General features: G+C 31.5%; 1 protein-coding gene across 1 annotated transcript; it reads right to left on the bottom strand.

Moving 5' to 3' along the window:
- Window positions 1-6,312: 6,312 nt before the first annotated feature.
- Window positions 6,313-13,908, bottom strand: LOC100792425 (ABC transporter G family member 1). Its single transcript, XM_041017998.1, has 9 exons — window positions 13,161-13,908; window positions 10,363-10,572; window positions 9,707-9,786; window positions 9,113-9,583; window positions 8,936-9,022; window positions 8,302-8,427; window positions 7,995-8,189; window positions 7,823-7,912; window positions 6,313-7,454 (listed from the first exon to the last, which is right to left on the bottom strand). Exons 1-9 carry the CDS (start codon window positions 13,330-13,332, stop codon window positions 6,855-6,857), a joined length of 2,031 nt encoding a protein of 676 aa, XP_040873932.1. The 5' UTR covers window positions 13,333-13,908; the 3' UTR covers window positions 6,313-6,854.
- Window positions 13,909-15,169: the final 1,261 nt, after the last annotated feature.

Raw genomic sequence — 15,169 nt, 5'->3', positions numbered from 1 at the left:
CACTATAGCAAAAAGCTTTCCTGGCAGAGCATAACCTGTCACACCATGCAGACTTAGTTTTCTATTCTTTCCATTTGTAACCTAATCATGTCACCCAAATGTCATTCTTTTCTCCCATGTCGATTAGATTGATTTCAGTACATCCTCATCAATATTTGGACTGGATGTGATTATTTATAAATGAATTTCTATGAGAAAAGCAACCCATTGCAATTTTATTTTTGTCCAAATACAACTAATATTTTTTTAATAAAAATATCAATTTTGGTTACTACAAATTATTAAAGTGAATTCAGCGACAGGAAGGGTTCGTTTGGTAAAAGAGAAAATGAGAAAAAAAAAATAAAGAAAAAAGAAAACATGACTAACAAAATATTTTTTTTGGTTTGTTTGTTTGAAGACAAAATGGATGAAAAAATTGTTTTTGTACATACAAAAATTCAAATTTTTCCTTCCTCTCATTTTTTTCATTTAAATTTTAAATTTTTTCTTTCTTCTCTATTTTTCTTTTCTTCTCAATTTTTCTTCCATCCAACCAAACGAAGCCTTACCACGGTGGAACCCAAATATTCAATAAGGAGAGACTCTTAGGCGTACACAAGCGTAGTGTATGTTCTTATCAGTGATCCATCCGAAAATGTGGGGCATTATTTCTATGAAAATTATTCTTCTTACGTTTTTGCCATTTGAAAGAGGGCAAAATCACCATTCTGGGTTACTTTTAGAAATTATTTACCAGAATGGGTCTCTTTGCTTTTTATTTACTAAGGGGTGCTGTTTTTGCAGGGAAGGTGCTTACCTGAGGGGCGCTTACCGGAGGAAGCGACACGTGGCCGCTGCTGCAGGCGGTGCTGCAGGTGGTGCAGACGCCGAAGGTCGCGCCCTGCATGCAGGCGCTACTGCTCGCGCCCTGCACGCAGGCGCGTCCCGTCGTGCCGTTCCCGAGGCGCCTTGGTTCGCGCCCTGGCCCCAGGCGCGTCCAAGCGCCCTTAAATGGGATCCCCCCCTCCCCCAAACCCCCCCACGGAAGCTGTCCCCCCCTCCCCCAAACTCCCCCTTCGTGTTCCCCCCCCCCCAGCAGTCCCCTTCTCATTCCCCCCTCCCCAGCAGCAGGTTTTTCTTTTTTTTTTTTTTGTTTTTTTAATTTATTTTATTTATATAAATGATTATATTTTAATCTTTTTATATATATATAATTTTTTTTTGCAGCCAGCTTCTCCCCTGTTTGCAGGTTTCCCTTCCCTTGTTTGGTTAGTTTTTTTATTTGGTTAGTTTTTTTTATTTTTTATTTAATGTATATAAATTGTTATATTTATATATATATATATATATATATATATATATGTATATTTTTTTTTGCAGATAGGCAGTTTATATTTTTTAGTGGATTTATTTGTAGAGGTAATTATTATTAGTTTGATAGTGTGTTATATTTTTAGTGCTTTGTTATATATTTTTTTCTAGGTAGATAGGCAATTTAAATTGATATATATTTTTAGTGCTTTGTTTTTTATTTTATAATAATATAAAATTGTTAATTATTGTTGAAGATAATTATAGATAATAATATTGTTATTTAAATACTATATAAATTGTTATATTTTAATATATATATATATATATATATATATATATATATTTTGCATATAGGCAGTTTATATTTTTTAGTGGATTTATTTGTAGAAGTAATTATTATTAGTTTGATAGTGTGTTATATTTTTAATGCTTTGTTATATATTTTTTTTGATAAATAGGAAGTTTAAATTGATATATATTTTTAGTGTTTTGTTTTTTGATTTTATAATAATATAAAATTGTTAATTATTGTTGAAGATAATTATAGATAATAATATTGTTATTTAAATATTATATTATTATTTTTGTTAATATTTAATTATATTAGTTATAATTGATGTTATTTGCAATTGTAAGACTTTGTTGTTGTTGGGTTGATAATTTTAGTTTGTAGAATATAATTTTAATTAAAATTAATAATAAATATTACTAGAATATTGCTATTGAGCGTATTTAAAAAAGAAAGGCATATTGAGTTTGATACAATATATCAATAGTTTAAAATTAAAAATAAACTCTAAATTATAATTAATAACTTTTAAAATAAAAAGTTAAAATTAAGAAAAAAAATTGCTGAAATTGCTGCTATATATATATATATGTGTGTGTGTCATTATAATTCATTTACTTAAATTATGTGTTCATTTCTAAAATTTAAATTATGTATTTTTTTAGAATATTGTTTGTGTACGTATTTAAAATGTATTTAAATATATTGTAATTTATTATTAATTATTTATGATATGTGTGATTATTAATTTTTTTTCTTGTTATACAGGAGTTTTAATATGGCAAGTTCGTCATCATCTAATCATTATGACGTGGCATCTGGACCATTAGAGGATGATTTACTGTGGATGCAAAAAAACCATATATCACAACATATTTGGAATGGTGCTAATCAAAGGACATTAAAAATTCGACGAGCTACACCACTGTATAATCATAGAGAAGCACCGCCCGAGGAAATTATTCCTTTATTACAAGTTTCGGGTTTGTACCCGATAATGAAATTGGCGCAATTGAAGATAAATGGAGCATTAGTTAATGCTTTTATTGAAAGGTGGAGGCCAGAAACACATACATTTTATTTGAAGTGTGGCGAGGCAACTATTACACTTCAAGATGTTTCTGTGCTACTTGTTATTTCTGTTGATGGAAGACCTTTAACCGGCAATACAAATATTGATTGGTTTGAGTTGTGCCATGAATTATTGGGTGTCATGCCTGACGATGATGCAGTTAACGGGAACTCACTTTTATTGAGTTGGCTGACTTCTCAATTTGCAAATATTAATGATTTCATAGGCAACCAACAAGGGCTTGAAAGATTTGCTCGAGCTTGGATCTTAAGATTCATAGGAGGCGTGATGTTTGTTGATAAAAGCAGCAAAAGGGTGCCAATGAGATATTTGCAATTTTTGAGAGACCTTAGAGAGTGCAGCACTTATGCATGGGGAGCTGCTCTTCTGGGTAACCTTTATAGAGAGATGTGCATCGCAACAGACTATCATGCTAAATCAATAGGCGGTTTCACTCTCTTGATTCAGTTATGGGCATGGGAACGATGCCCAACGTTAGCCCCGTCAGTTATTCCTCCACAACAACAAAACGCGCCACTTGCTTACAGGTATACTTTCCTTTAATATTTTGAATTGATAATTAATAAATATGGTTGCTTGATGTTAATCATTATTATACGTAACATCTTATTTTGTTATTTGTTTTTTTGTGAAGATGGTTAGGAGGTGAATTGCATCACATAGGCAATGACAATTTACTTGAGTTTCGTCGTAAATTAGATGTCATGAAACGCGACGAGGTAATAATTTTGACATTTGTTTATTAAATGATGTTCTAATTGTTACTTAATTTATTAAATTTAACTTTTATATGCAGTTTGTTTGGGTCCCTTATGCTGGACATGTGGAAATGAATTTGAGTCAAGTTTGTTTTATTGGGTCTGTATTATGGACATGTATCGTACCACTTATTTGTTTTCAAAAAGTGGAATGGCACCAGCCGGATAGAGTCATGCGACAGTTTGGAATGCAACAACCTATTCCGGGCCCAGTAATGCAACCCGAAAACATACATGACTTGACCTTAAAGGGAAAAGAAGGAAGAAATTGGATGCGACTAATGCAACCCGCGCTTAATGAATGGAATAGTCGCTATGAAAGGAGAGTAGAACAAACGCATAAATTAACATAACATAAATTATTAACCTAAAATAAATTAACAACAACAAATTACTCTAAATAAATGAAATTACTGTCACAACAATTTCCTACTTCGCACACGAATGACGCAAAACAATCGGCATTTATTTTTAATGTCTATGTATAAATTTTGGCTATTAAAAAAATATACCAACAACATCAATAATTATGAGCTTAACTAATAATAATAATAATGTGCTAGACATAAAAACTACTACAATAAATAATTATTGTCATCAACAAACAAATATATCATAATTATAACCAAAAAATAAATTATTAAGTTACCAAAAATTACTAATTATCACACAAAAAATATAAACAAAATTACTATTTCATTTTATAGTTCATGTCAATTTGTTTATGCACCTACAAAATATAATCATTATTATCATCACCAAAATAAATATTAATTAATGCTATAATGTATTGAAGATAAAAAATATTTACTAGTTTTGAACAAAATTTCTAACCGGTACGTTTCAACTCAGCTTCAAGGTTTCCAAATGAGCTTGATTTTGTGTTTGTGTGAAAATGAAACGGAGGGCAGATGGTTTTATAGGGAACATGGACGTGCCAGGGGCCCCACCACTAGTGGAAGTGCCTGCCAGGCTACCACTAGTGGTCGCGCCTGGCAGGTAGGCACGACTGGTAGCGCCTGGCAGGTAGGCACGACTGGTAGCGCCTGGCAGGCAGGCACGACCACCCCTGTCACATCGCCATGTCCAGACAAGCCACGTGTCGCGTTCTGGTGGAACGCGCTCCTCAGGTAGGCGCTTTGTAGTAAAATAACAGACCCCCTTGGTAAATAAAAATAAAACAGACCCATTTTGGTAATTAATTTGTAAAAGGGACCCAATTTGGTGATTTTGCCTTTGAAAGAGATAATAAAATATAGAGATAAATTATTAATTTAATTGATAATAAAAAGATGTATGAAGTGACATTAGAATGGTTGATAAAATATTTGTAATTTATGGGTATCCAAATATCATCATATCTTTATTTGCTGATAAAAAAATCATCATCCTAATTTTTATGTCCTATATTACATGTCAAAGATAAGACTCTTGGCCTCTCCATGGAGAAATTATTAGGTGTTACTTGAATACATGTATGCAGATCCTCTGCCGCCTTGGCAGCATGATTCTCTTAAAGCAAAAGTTTTGGCCATTGATTACACTTTTTTTTTCTTTATTAACTACTATTGTAGCAATTAATCAATGGGTCAGATTTTGCATCATTGTGACGGTAGAAAAATTTATCTGCAGAAGATTCAAACACGATTACATGGTTCAAATTAATTTCTACATAATATGTAAGCAAATGTTATTAATTTTCTCTTGCTGATTTTTTTTTAAAAATCTACATATAAATTTCCTGCGAAATATTATTTGCAGAAAAACTCGCAAGAATTTCTTGCAAATTATCTTATACAAAAAAAATCACTGGAACTTCTTAGGAATAATGTTTCACAAAAATATCTGCTAGAAATTAACACTTTTCAATTACCATTGAAATATAATATTACTTAATAGGGTATAGTGAACATATTTGAAAACATTCGATCGCTAATTTAATATATAAGAAACAAATGATAATAGTATTTTTTTTTTGGGTGAAATTGTGAGAAAGATATCAGCAGATGACGGGCTAGTTACTAATAATCTCCTAGCTTCTTCTTTGGTAACAAATCAGAGCAACATACTTTTTTTTTTTTTTAATTTTATGTATGGCGATTTAAACAACTATCGTCTCTATCTGAAAAGTTGTTGTTTTTTTTGTCTTTTTAGATATTTCATCGTTTTTTGCATCAAAAATCACTCGGGATCCTCTTGATCCACCACAACTAACACCCAACTTAGCTATAAATGAAGTAATTCAGGCTTTCTTGAACAAACTTGAATGGGCACACAAATATATTAGCAAATTAACTCATAGATTAAGAGATTATGGGTTTTGTTTTCGTCTTCTTCACTTGTAATCGTTGGAACTTTTCAGTTGTACCGTTGCTTTGAACATCTAAGATATTATGAAATAAACATATGATATGATTGTAATTGTTGTGTTACCGGCAATGTGTAAACACTACTCTGTCACTTGCTCGGTTATGTGTATAAGCATTATTTTCTGGCATAATTATCTCGTCAACCAATTTTAATTTTTTTTTTTGTGTTTCTTCCATGCATTCAATTTTTTTTATCATATCCAATCCTCTCATATAAGGCATTAGAATTGTGATGGCTTGAGGGAGTCATTGAGTGCATGCTTTTTTTTAAAAATTAGTTTGTTTCTTTTATATTTGAACTAAATGTAATAGCTGCGCATTTCACAGATTTATTTGAAAAATGAAAATATAATTTGAATAGATAAAAGTTATATTAAGAAAGAAAGTTTTTATTATAAACAAATAATTGTAAATATGTTTTTAAGATGTTGTGCGTATTCTTTTTATTAAAATTAACCACGTTAATTGTTAATTTTTTCATGAGGTTATGATTAAAATACACATGTTCTGTAAAAAAAAAAAAAGCCCATTGAGTTGTTTCGAGCTACTTGTGGTCCTGGCGATTTTTAAAGAACGCCATAAATTGGCATTTCTCTTGTGCTTTCAAGTTGCTAATAAATAGGGAATAAGAAATGTTTCATGAAAGATACCAATTTGTAAAACGGATCACTAACTTTGATGGCTCAATTAACAAAATTACATGATCAAGGATCCAATTAAAATTTTCTTTAGTTTAAGGACCTACTTAAAAAATCTCAAATAATTTCAGGACCAACAAAGTAATCAAATCATTATTACACCCAAAAAAATGTTAAATTAACATAAATTTCAAACACCACCCTATGTGACATAAATTTTCTATGCATCGCACTAGTACGCATTGTTAGTAAATAACATATTCACTGCCTCATTTGTTGTCATCAGGCAATTTGAGTATTTACTTAACATTCAAGGAATCATTAATTCTAGTTTCTCTAGTTCTAGTGAACACTTATGCTAGGGGACCACTGATAGCTGCAACAGAACCACTTCTTTAGTGATCACTGATTCTAGTGAAAAGGCTTCATTTTCTCCTTGCACTTAGTGATGACCAAGAACAAAACTCGATACAGAACAATCATTCCAAACATGATAGCAAGATCAACCCACTTAGAGTAACCCATTTCCAAATGCCATGTGTCAGTTAGTACTTCTCTACCACTCATGATGCCTCCTCCATCTTGGTCAACAGAAAATGTTAAGCCTTCAAAGTCATTCTTGAATGATCCTTGGAATGCATACTTGAGGAAGGAAACATAGTATAAAGGGTATTTCCATAGTGGTTTGGGAAGATCATTTGGAAGTCTATAGAATCCACCTGTTAAGATCATGAGTCCTTCAACTCCACCAGCAAGGAACATGCCTATTACATAATTGGGGCAGATACTCCCTACAACCAACATAAGGCTCTCAACCCACATCACTATGGCAAATAGCAAAGAAGTGAAGTAGAAGAACCGTTCTGGTCCTTTGTGCATCCCACAAAGGTAGTATGCTATTCCACCAGGAATAAGAGAGATCAATAGCATGTAAGGAACAGCAGAGAATATGTTGCCTATGAGAAATGCCGTGACGCCATAGTGCCCATTCAATCTCTCTCGTTCAAATACCTGGCATGATACAAGGAAAAAATTTCAATTAGAAAATGAGAATAACTACGGTTTTAGTCCCACAAAGTATATAGCGTTGTCACATTAGTATCTGAAACTAAGGAAATTTCAACTAAGCCTTCAAAGTGCAATAGTTGAATCACATTAGTCTAAAATTAAAATAAAATGTGTGCATTATGTGATTATATCAATATAAGTTTAGGGACATAGATATAACAATTAGAAGTTTCAAGGGCTTTTTTCTTAGTTTTAGTGACTAATGTGACAGCACGTTACATTTTCAGATACCAAAATGGTAATTTACTCTGTAAATGAAAGCTACATATTAGATTATCTTAAAATATAGCACAAAATGACAGAAAGTTTACCTTCATTTCTTCCAAAAGTGGAGAGAATCCACCAACAAGGGTCATGAAAGTCAGAACTGAAACAAAAAATATGAGCAGCGAACCTCTCCCCTGAAACATGCAAGAGGATATTGTATTACTCGTCAAGTTTGTTCATTAAAGCTAAAAGCATTGTGTTTATTATCTATCTTACCTGAATAGATCCATTACTTGTGCCTATGTCATAGAAGATAGAGCCGATGCTTATAGCTATTACAATGAAGACAATTAAACGTAACCAGTAATTGCTTATGTCACGAAACAACTGCAAGGAAGCTCTTCTTATAAGAACAAGGCATTGAGTGGGAAATGCAGCATGAATCCTCTGGTTCCTTATTGCATCAGAATCCTGCACTCATGCAAAAATTAGTATTTCATGAGTATCACAAGTCTTTGGGCTTGAGAATTTATTCTTTTGTGATTTTGTAGTCTTGGTGGGAGTGGTGAAACGTGAAACTTACACTTTCACCTATTTTATCCACTTCCTTTTTAACTTGTTTTCTAATTTGAGACGACTTGTAAGACTTTACAAGGGTATCAATTGCTTTTTCTGAAGTTACTCCCGTTCCAAGGCCTTTTTCAGCATCCTGGAAACAATAAGTACAATAAGAAAAATCAATTTAGTTTGAGTATTTTGGCTACATTTTCTTAATTAGAAGACAGGCTTCCAAAATGTAAAACATTAATTTATCCCCTGAAATTAATTCCACACTATCACTATACAATTTAGTATTAGATGATACAAGAAGAAAAAATAGTCACTGACTTTGATAACCGTCAATTAATTTAGTCTCTTAAATTGACATCACTAATTGTTTCAGTCTCTAACATTAGCGAATCAATCAACTTGACAACTAAAAGTCAATTTGATCCCTAACTATAGGGAGCAAAATGACTGATGCACCCCAAACTCAAAGATCAAATTGGCTAAGATCAAATTTAAGGACTAAATTAATTAATTGATAATTATTAAAATCAGTCACCAAATTTGCTTTTTATATATAAAGTCAAGGACCAAACTGGGTGACAGTGTCAATTTTGGAAAATAAATAGATGTTTTCCCCCAAAATAAACTAAAGTTGAGAATTTGTGTACCTGTTCAAAATCTTTGTTTATGATCCTTAAGTAGTGATCAGAAGGATTGTGGAGAGTTGGGCAAGGGAAACCATTTGAAGCAAAAAACTGCACAGAATCAAACTGTCACTATGAATCACGTTAACTTCAAATCAAAGTGTGCTTCTTCATAAGGAATCAAGGATTTTATTTTCTAACCTGATTTGCATCAGAGGCTGGACCAAAATATACTGTTTCACCAGAAGACAAAAGACAAAGATCATGGAAAAGTTCAAAAATTTCACTGCTAGGCTGATGGATGGATGCAACAATAGTCCTTCGAATTCCGTCCCTTTGATTTAGAGTTGCAATTCTACTCATGACATAATATGAAGCTGCACTGTCAAGTCCACTAGTTGGTTCATCAAGGAAGAGAAGTCTCGGGCGTGTTAGAATCTCAATGCAAATGCTAAGTCTCCTCTTTTGTCCCCCACTGAGGCCTTTAGAACCCCACCCTCCAACCCTTGTGTTGATGGCATCTTGCAGACCCATTTCTCTCAATGTCATATCTGTGCGTTCCTTCTTCTCTGCTATGGACATGGAATCTGGAAACTGGAGCTGAGCTGAGTAGTATAAAGTTTCTCCAGTGGTTAAAGTTGACAGCATAGCATCATCTTGAGTTACATAGCCCTGATTTCACATGGTAGTGGTAGAGAGGTTAAGATATCTCCTTTTTGAAACAAATGTTTTTCCTACAAAAAAAATACTACTTTTTCTTTAATGGCCTTGTAGCTTTTGGGATTTGTCTCTTACTGATGTGCCATAGGCCAGTGCTTGCTTCTGGCCATTGATTAGAATCTTCCCTGTTTGCTTCATGTTTGAGCTCAATCTTCCTGCAACATTGTTTGAATCATATGATAAACATGACATCAAACAAAAGAAATTTGCCTCTCCTACTTGACTTTCTGATGCATCTTCTTGACATATTCGGCTTTGACAAAAAAAAAATTATTGCTAGTGTTATTTCACATGACCAAGCACCTGTTGAATTGCTTTTTTAGCAAGTAACTCAGCATAAAGAATTTATAAATGGATCTAAGGGCACTGATTAAAGAATAAAAAGATGAAAGTTTGTATTGAAGATCATATGGGACGCATTTAAAACTCATAAGGAAATGCATTTTTATGCATCCCAATTTAAAAAAAAAAATTCCCTTTTACTTCCTTAACCAGACAATGCTTTAAATCTATCGAAAACTTCACATACTTATCCAAAATGCTTTAAAAACCCTTAGATCATAATAAAAACATGTGGAAATGGAAGTGCCACTACCAAATAAATAGCAATCAGCATAACAGCAAGGTGGTGACATACTATTGAGACTCATAAATCATAATAAAAACATGTGGAAATGGCATTCCACTACCAAATAAATAAATTGTAGACAGTAGAGTGTGTTACCAATCACCTGCTAAAGCATCAAGAAGTGTAGATTTTCCACATCCTGAAGGGCCCATTATGGCAAGAATCCTTCCTGGCCGTGCATAACCCGTAAGATCCTGCAGAATTGGCTTCTTGTTCTTCCCACTTGAAACAGTGACCCACAAATTCTCCCATGTCCCTGTTATGTCCTCTCTTTGAACACTTTCACTGATTTCTGTTAACTTAATAGCATCACCTTCAAATGTGGTTAAAACTTTATCATTAGTTTGCAAAACCTCAGGTTGTGGATAAGGAATGTTAGTCATTCTCAGCTTTCAGTTGTGTGTGAATAATCTATATTTGTATGATCATGGTATAGGGGTGGAGAAAGGATTGGTGGTGCCAGATATGGTGGAAATAGAAGCCATTAGGATCAGGAAAAAAAAAAAAACTGATTAAGCAACGTGGCTCTGTGATTCCATATAGAAGAAAATAATGGGAAGTTAGTGGTTACACACAAAACATATAGAGATAAACAGTGGCTAGAGGGGTTACACACAAAACAAGATTAACCGAATGTCATATATACATGATTATAGCAGAGAGATAATAGCAGATTAGGTACTAATAATATTTAACTTGGTAGCAAATAAGAGCAGTTTTTTATTCCATGATAAGAACAATGGCGATATTACTGAGAGTCTGAGCTTCGAAAGGTACAAAACACATTCATTGGGCACATAACATTGTGCACATACATTCCAACTCAAACAAGTTGAGATATCTGAGAGAACAAGGACAATGTTAACCGGATACTCAACATTATGTACCATATTCAGGGTCGTGTTTAAAAGTTTTGGAGCCTAAAGCAAATTTTTTGTATAGAGACCTAATGTAACAAATTTATTTTTTACTTTTTGAGCTTCAAAATCACTTCAAAGTACGAGAACAAAATAAAATAAAAAGCAGCAATATATAATTTAAGTAAAATAATTTCACAAAGTAAATAAAATAATAAAATGATAGGACCCGGAAACAAAAAGAATTCCGCGTTGACAGTATCTACTCAAATCATCTGACATCAATTATCCCTTTGAGAAATCACTTCAAGTCTTTAAAATAATGCAAAAATGAGGAGAAAACGTGAGAAAAAAAAATATAATAGAACAAAAAAAATTAACATGATAATTCTATCCGTTATATTTAAGTGTGAAAAAAATGCAAAATCATTTTATCCAATCCTCTGCAATTTTTAGGCAAATTAAAACAGATAAAAATCCGACAATTGATTTTCTCAATTTAGGTAATGGCTAATTCCTATTGTTGAGATTGATATTTGAAATAAAACAAGTAATTAGTAATATACCCCATCAGAATAGCTATTAACTTTATCCGATTAGACGATCATTATAAGTTACAATCTATCAAAATTAGTTTCCTTTTTGAGATAAAATAATAATTAATTTCCTATTGTAATAGCTAATCTGCAAAGAAATGGGGGCCTAAGGTTGTGGCCTTGTCCAATACACGACCCTAAAACATTTCTAATGGTGTAATCATAGTAGAGTTGCTTAACTCATTTTTGGGGGGTCATGTCAAAATATATAAGAACTTAAAATGTATCACAATTTTTAAAATTCGTTAAAATCAGTGACTTACATAAGCAGTGAACTTTATAAAAATTGTCACGTCTATGGCTCTAATAATAAACTAAACATAAGAACTCATTCAACGAGTGATCTTCCATAGTAGGACATGGATTAAAGGGTTTGAATTCCAAGTGTTCAATGGATGCCCAATTTGGTTGTGTGGACACACGATATTGGTGAGGGGAGATCATTATGTGGCTGTCAACAGAAACGTGGAGAATCTGAGGCTAGCGGCGCATGCAATTCAGATAAAGGGGGTTTGGGTCGGGGAACGGTGGTAGGTGAGGAGATGGTTATTTGATATTTGTGCAGTATTGATAGCATAAATAATATCTAACCATTTTCAGAGGATTTTTTTTTTTTATCTATGTTAGTTTTATTAAAAATAACAATCAAGAGTATTCAAATTTACGATTTCTTTTTCTTCCTTCAACCTTTTTTACCACCGGACCCCTGGCCAAACTTCAGGGGTTTTAATTACATAGAGGTTTTGGTTGTTTTTCTGACTTTGTAGCTACTGTGACTGGCTGGGTATCTTCTTGTACCCATGCTTATTTTTTATATATTTAATACATAAAAAAAACATAAGAACTTATTCTTAAGTTTAACAACTTAGTAAGAACAAATGCATCGAAGGTGTTTGTATAGTACTAGAGATGCATGCGAAAGCAAGTGCTTAGGGAGCACCCAAAAAGTTTTTTGTGGATGCTTAAAGAATTTTGCGAGCCCTATGTACATAATTATGAAATGTGTGAATATATAATAGTGGCACTCAATTTTGTGAGCCCTATTGTTTTTAAATCCATACCAAAGCTTATATCAAATGAACGAATTAATTTTTTGGGGGTGAACTCAGGTATTATTGAGGCAGAATCAAGAAATAATTCATTGAAATACTAAATTTATTTAAGGAGTTAATTTTTTTTTTAAGAAAAATATTGGGGTCATACTTTTTAATTTACTATTTTTTATTGGTTCAAATTTATTAAAAATAAAAAAAATCAGTGATTTCACATACTTTCACTTCATTTTGTAATTTCTCTTAACATATATTTTTTTATATGTATCAACAAGGGATTAAACCCTGACCTTATACTCATTAAGAGATAAACACACTTTTTATACCGATGATAAGTTGGTGAAATGATTAATGAAAGAAATAAGGAAAGAAGGATTGTCTTGTTGCGAAAAATACCTTGCTGTGCAACGACATTTAGAACAGCTTCTCCTCTGGTTGTCTCCTCTGAACATTTGGCCAAATTGGCGTCAAGCTCCAAGCCACTTTGTCCTTGTTGTGAGCCATCATAAGCTTCATCATCATAACTATCTATAGTTCTGAAAGGATGACAGAGAATGGAACTCATCATGCTAAACTTTCTACTAGTCTTTGTTTGGTATAGAAGATACAGAGAGAGAGGTTAATCAAAAATCGTAGTCCAGTTGTTGTTTGCTTTGTTGGAGAAGTAAACGTGAAAACATGAAACTGAGGAGAATGCCAAAGCGAGGGAAACTACAAAGGGTAAGTAATACAAACAGAAAGGGCCTATAAATTGGTACAATCTTACTAGTTATATATAACATGCTTCATACCTTTAGCTTGGGTACCTTAATTTTTCAAATGATGCGTGCGTAGGAAACTTGTTGCTAAATCATTGAAACTATGACCATACTTAAATTCGTGGATTTAATTCTAACCCAATCCTACAAAATTAATTTATAAGATGAGAGACAAGGCTTTCCTGATTTTTATAACTAAAATATTTAATATAAATGATATTATTTAAAAATTAAAAGAATAAGTTTTATTTAGTAGGTCAAGTATTTAAGTATTTTTTTTAATATAATGATATTTTTTAGATAATATTTTATTTTATTTTTAGTCTTGAGTGTATAGATATAATTTTATTATTTTTAGACAACATACTTGAGCTGTTGAGCATTACTTGTTTCTTTTAAACAATGTTTTATTTTAATAATTTGTCATTATTATTTTTTTTACAGTGGTTGTTACTATTTTAAAGACAATAAATGTTTATATTTGTAATAAAAAAAACTTTATTAATCTTCCATTTATGCTGATTTATTATAATTGATTTGAGATTAAAATTTATTTATTAACCTTTTCCAATAAAGTAAAATTACTATGAACAATAATATCAAGAATTCACCACTTGAGTTTTGAGAGAGACAAATAAATATTCTCTTTTCTTATTACAATTCTCGATCTATTATTTTGTTTTTCTTTTTTCATTTTTATTTTTTGGTATTGTTTGTGACGTTCCAATGTTCATCTCATCTTGAATGTCTAAACATGTCGGTGTGCAAATTTTGGCAAAACAAATATTGGATATTGTGTTGCAATGGAGGTTTGTTAAAATTTGCTTTTAGGATAGTCACCAATGCCACAGCACGTTATTTTTTTCTCCTAATTTTTAACAATCTAAAAGTAAATTACTTTTTGATGATTGTTGGAAATTATTGTCGTAAATCATAATAACATATACAATTTGCTTATTCTTTTTTATTTTTAATTATTTTCAATAAATAATACTTGATACAATTATGAATAGTGTAGATTCAATTATAAATTATTTTTGTGATATCTAAAAAAAATATTTTAATAAATAATTAATATATAATTACAAATGCTGTGTATATATTTGTTAGATGAAGTTTGAGTTTATTAGTTGGCCCCCCTTTGGTCAAGAGTTGACTCCCATTCCTTATGAGATTATTTTTTACTTATATATTTTAGTTTGACATTATTTTTAATTTACGTGGGATTTGAGTTTTTTTATAATCTTTAATTAAAGTGTTATATTCAAGTCTTGTAAAGAAAAAAAAAACTAATTTAAAAGAGATAATTTACTAAAGATGATAACATGAGAAATATTTTATACTTGCAACATGGTTAAGCAAACTTAACGAATATATATATATATATATATATATATATATATATATATATATATATATATATATATATATATATATATATATATTAATGTGGGAGCTTATTTAAATTTATACTCACTCTCTCAAAATGATGTTTAAAGTTTTTCATACAGATTAAAGAAAATGATCATTCCAAGACAATAGTATTTATAGGAAATAATTTTACTAAAATATCTTTGTTTTTTATTTTTAATAAATATATTATTAAGTTTTTTCAGACAAGAGGATAAAATTGGAATAAATTTTTTA

The sequence above is a fragment of the Glycine max genome, chromosome 8 (genome assembly GCF_000004515.6).
Source record: "Glycine max cultivar Williams 82 chromosome 8, Glycine_max_v4.0, whole genome shotgun sequence".
Taxonomy (NCBI): domain Eukaryota; kingdom Viridiplantae; phylum Streptophyta; class Magnoliopsida; order Fabales; family Fabaceae; genus Glycine; species Glycine max.
The sequence above is the reverse complement of the archived record's forward strand: the minus strand, read 5'-3'. Positions and strand labels throughout refer to the sequence as shown.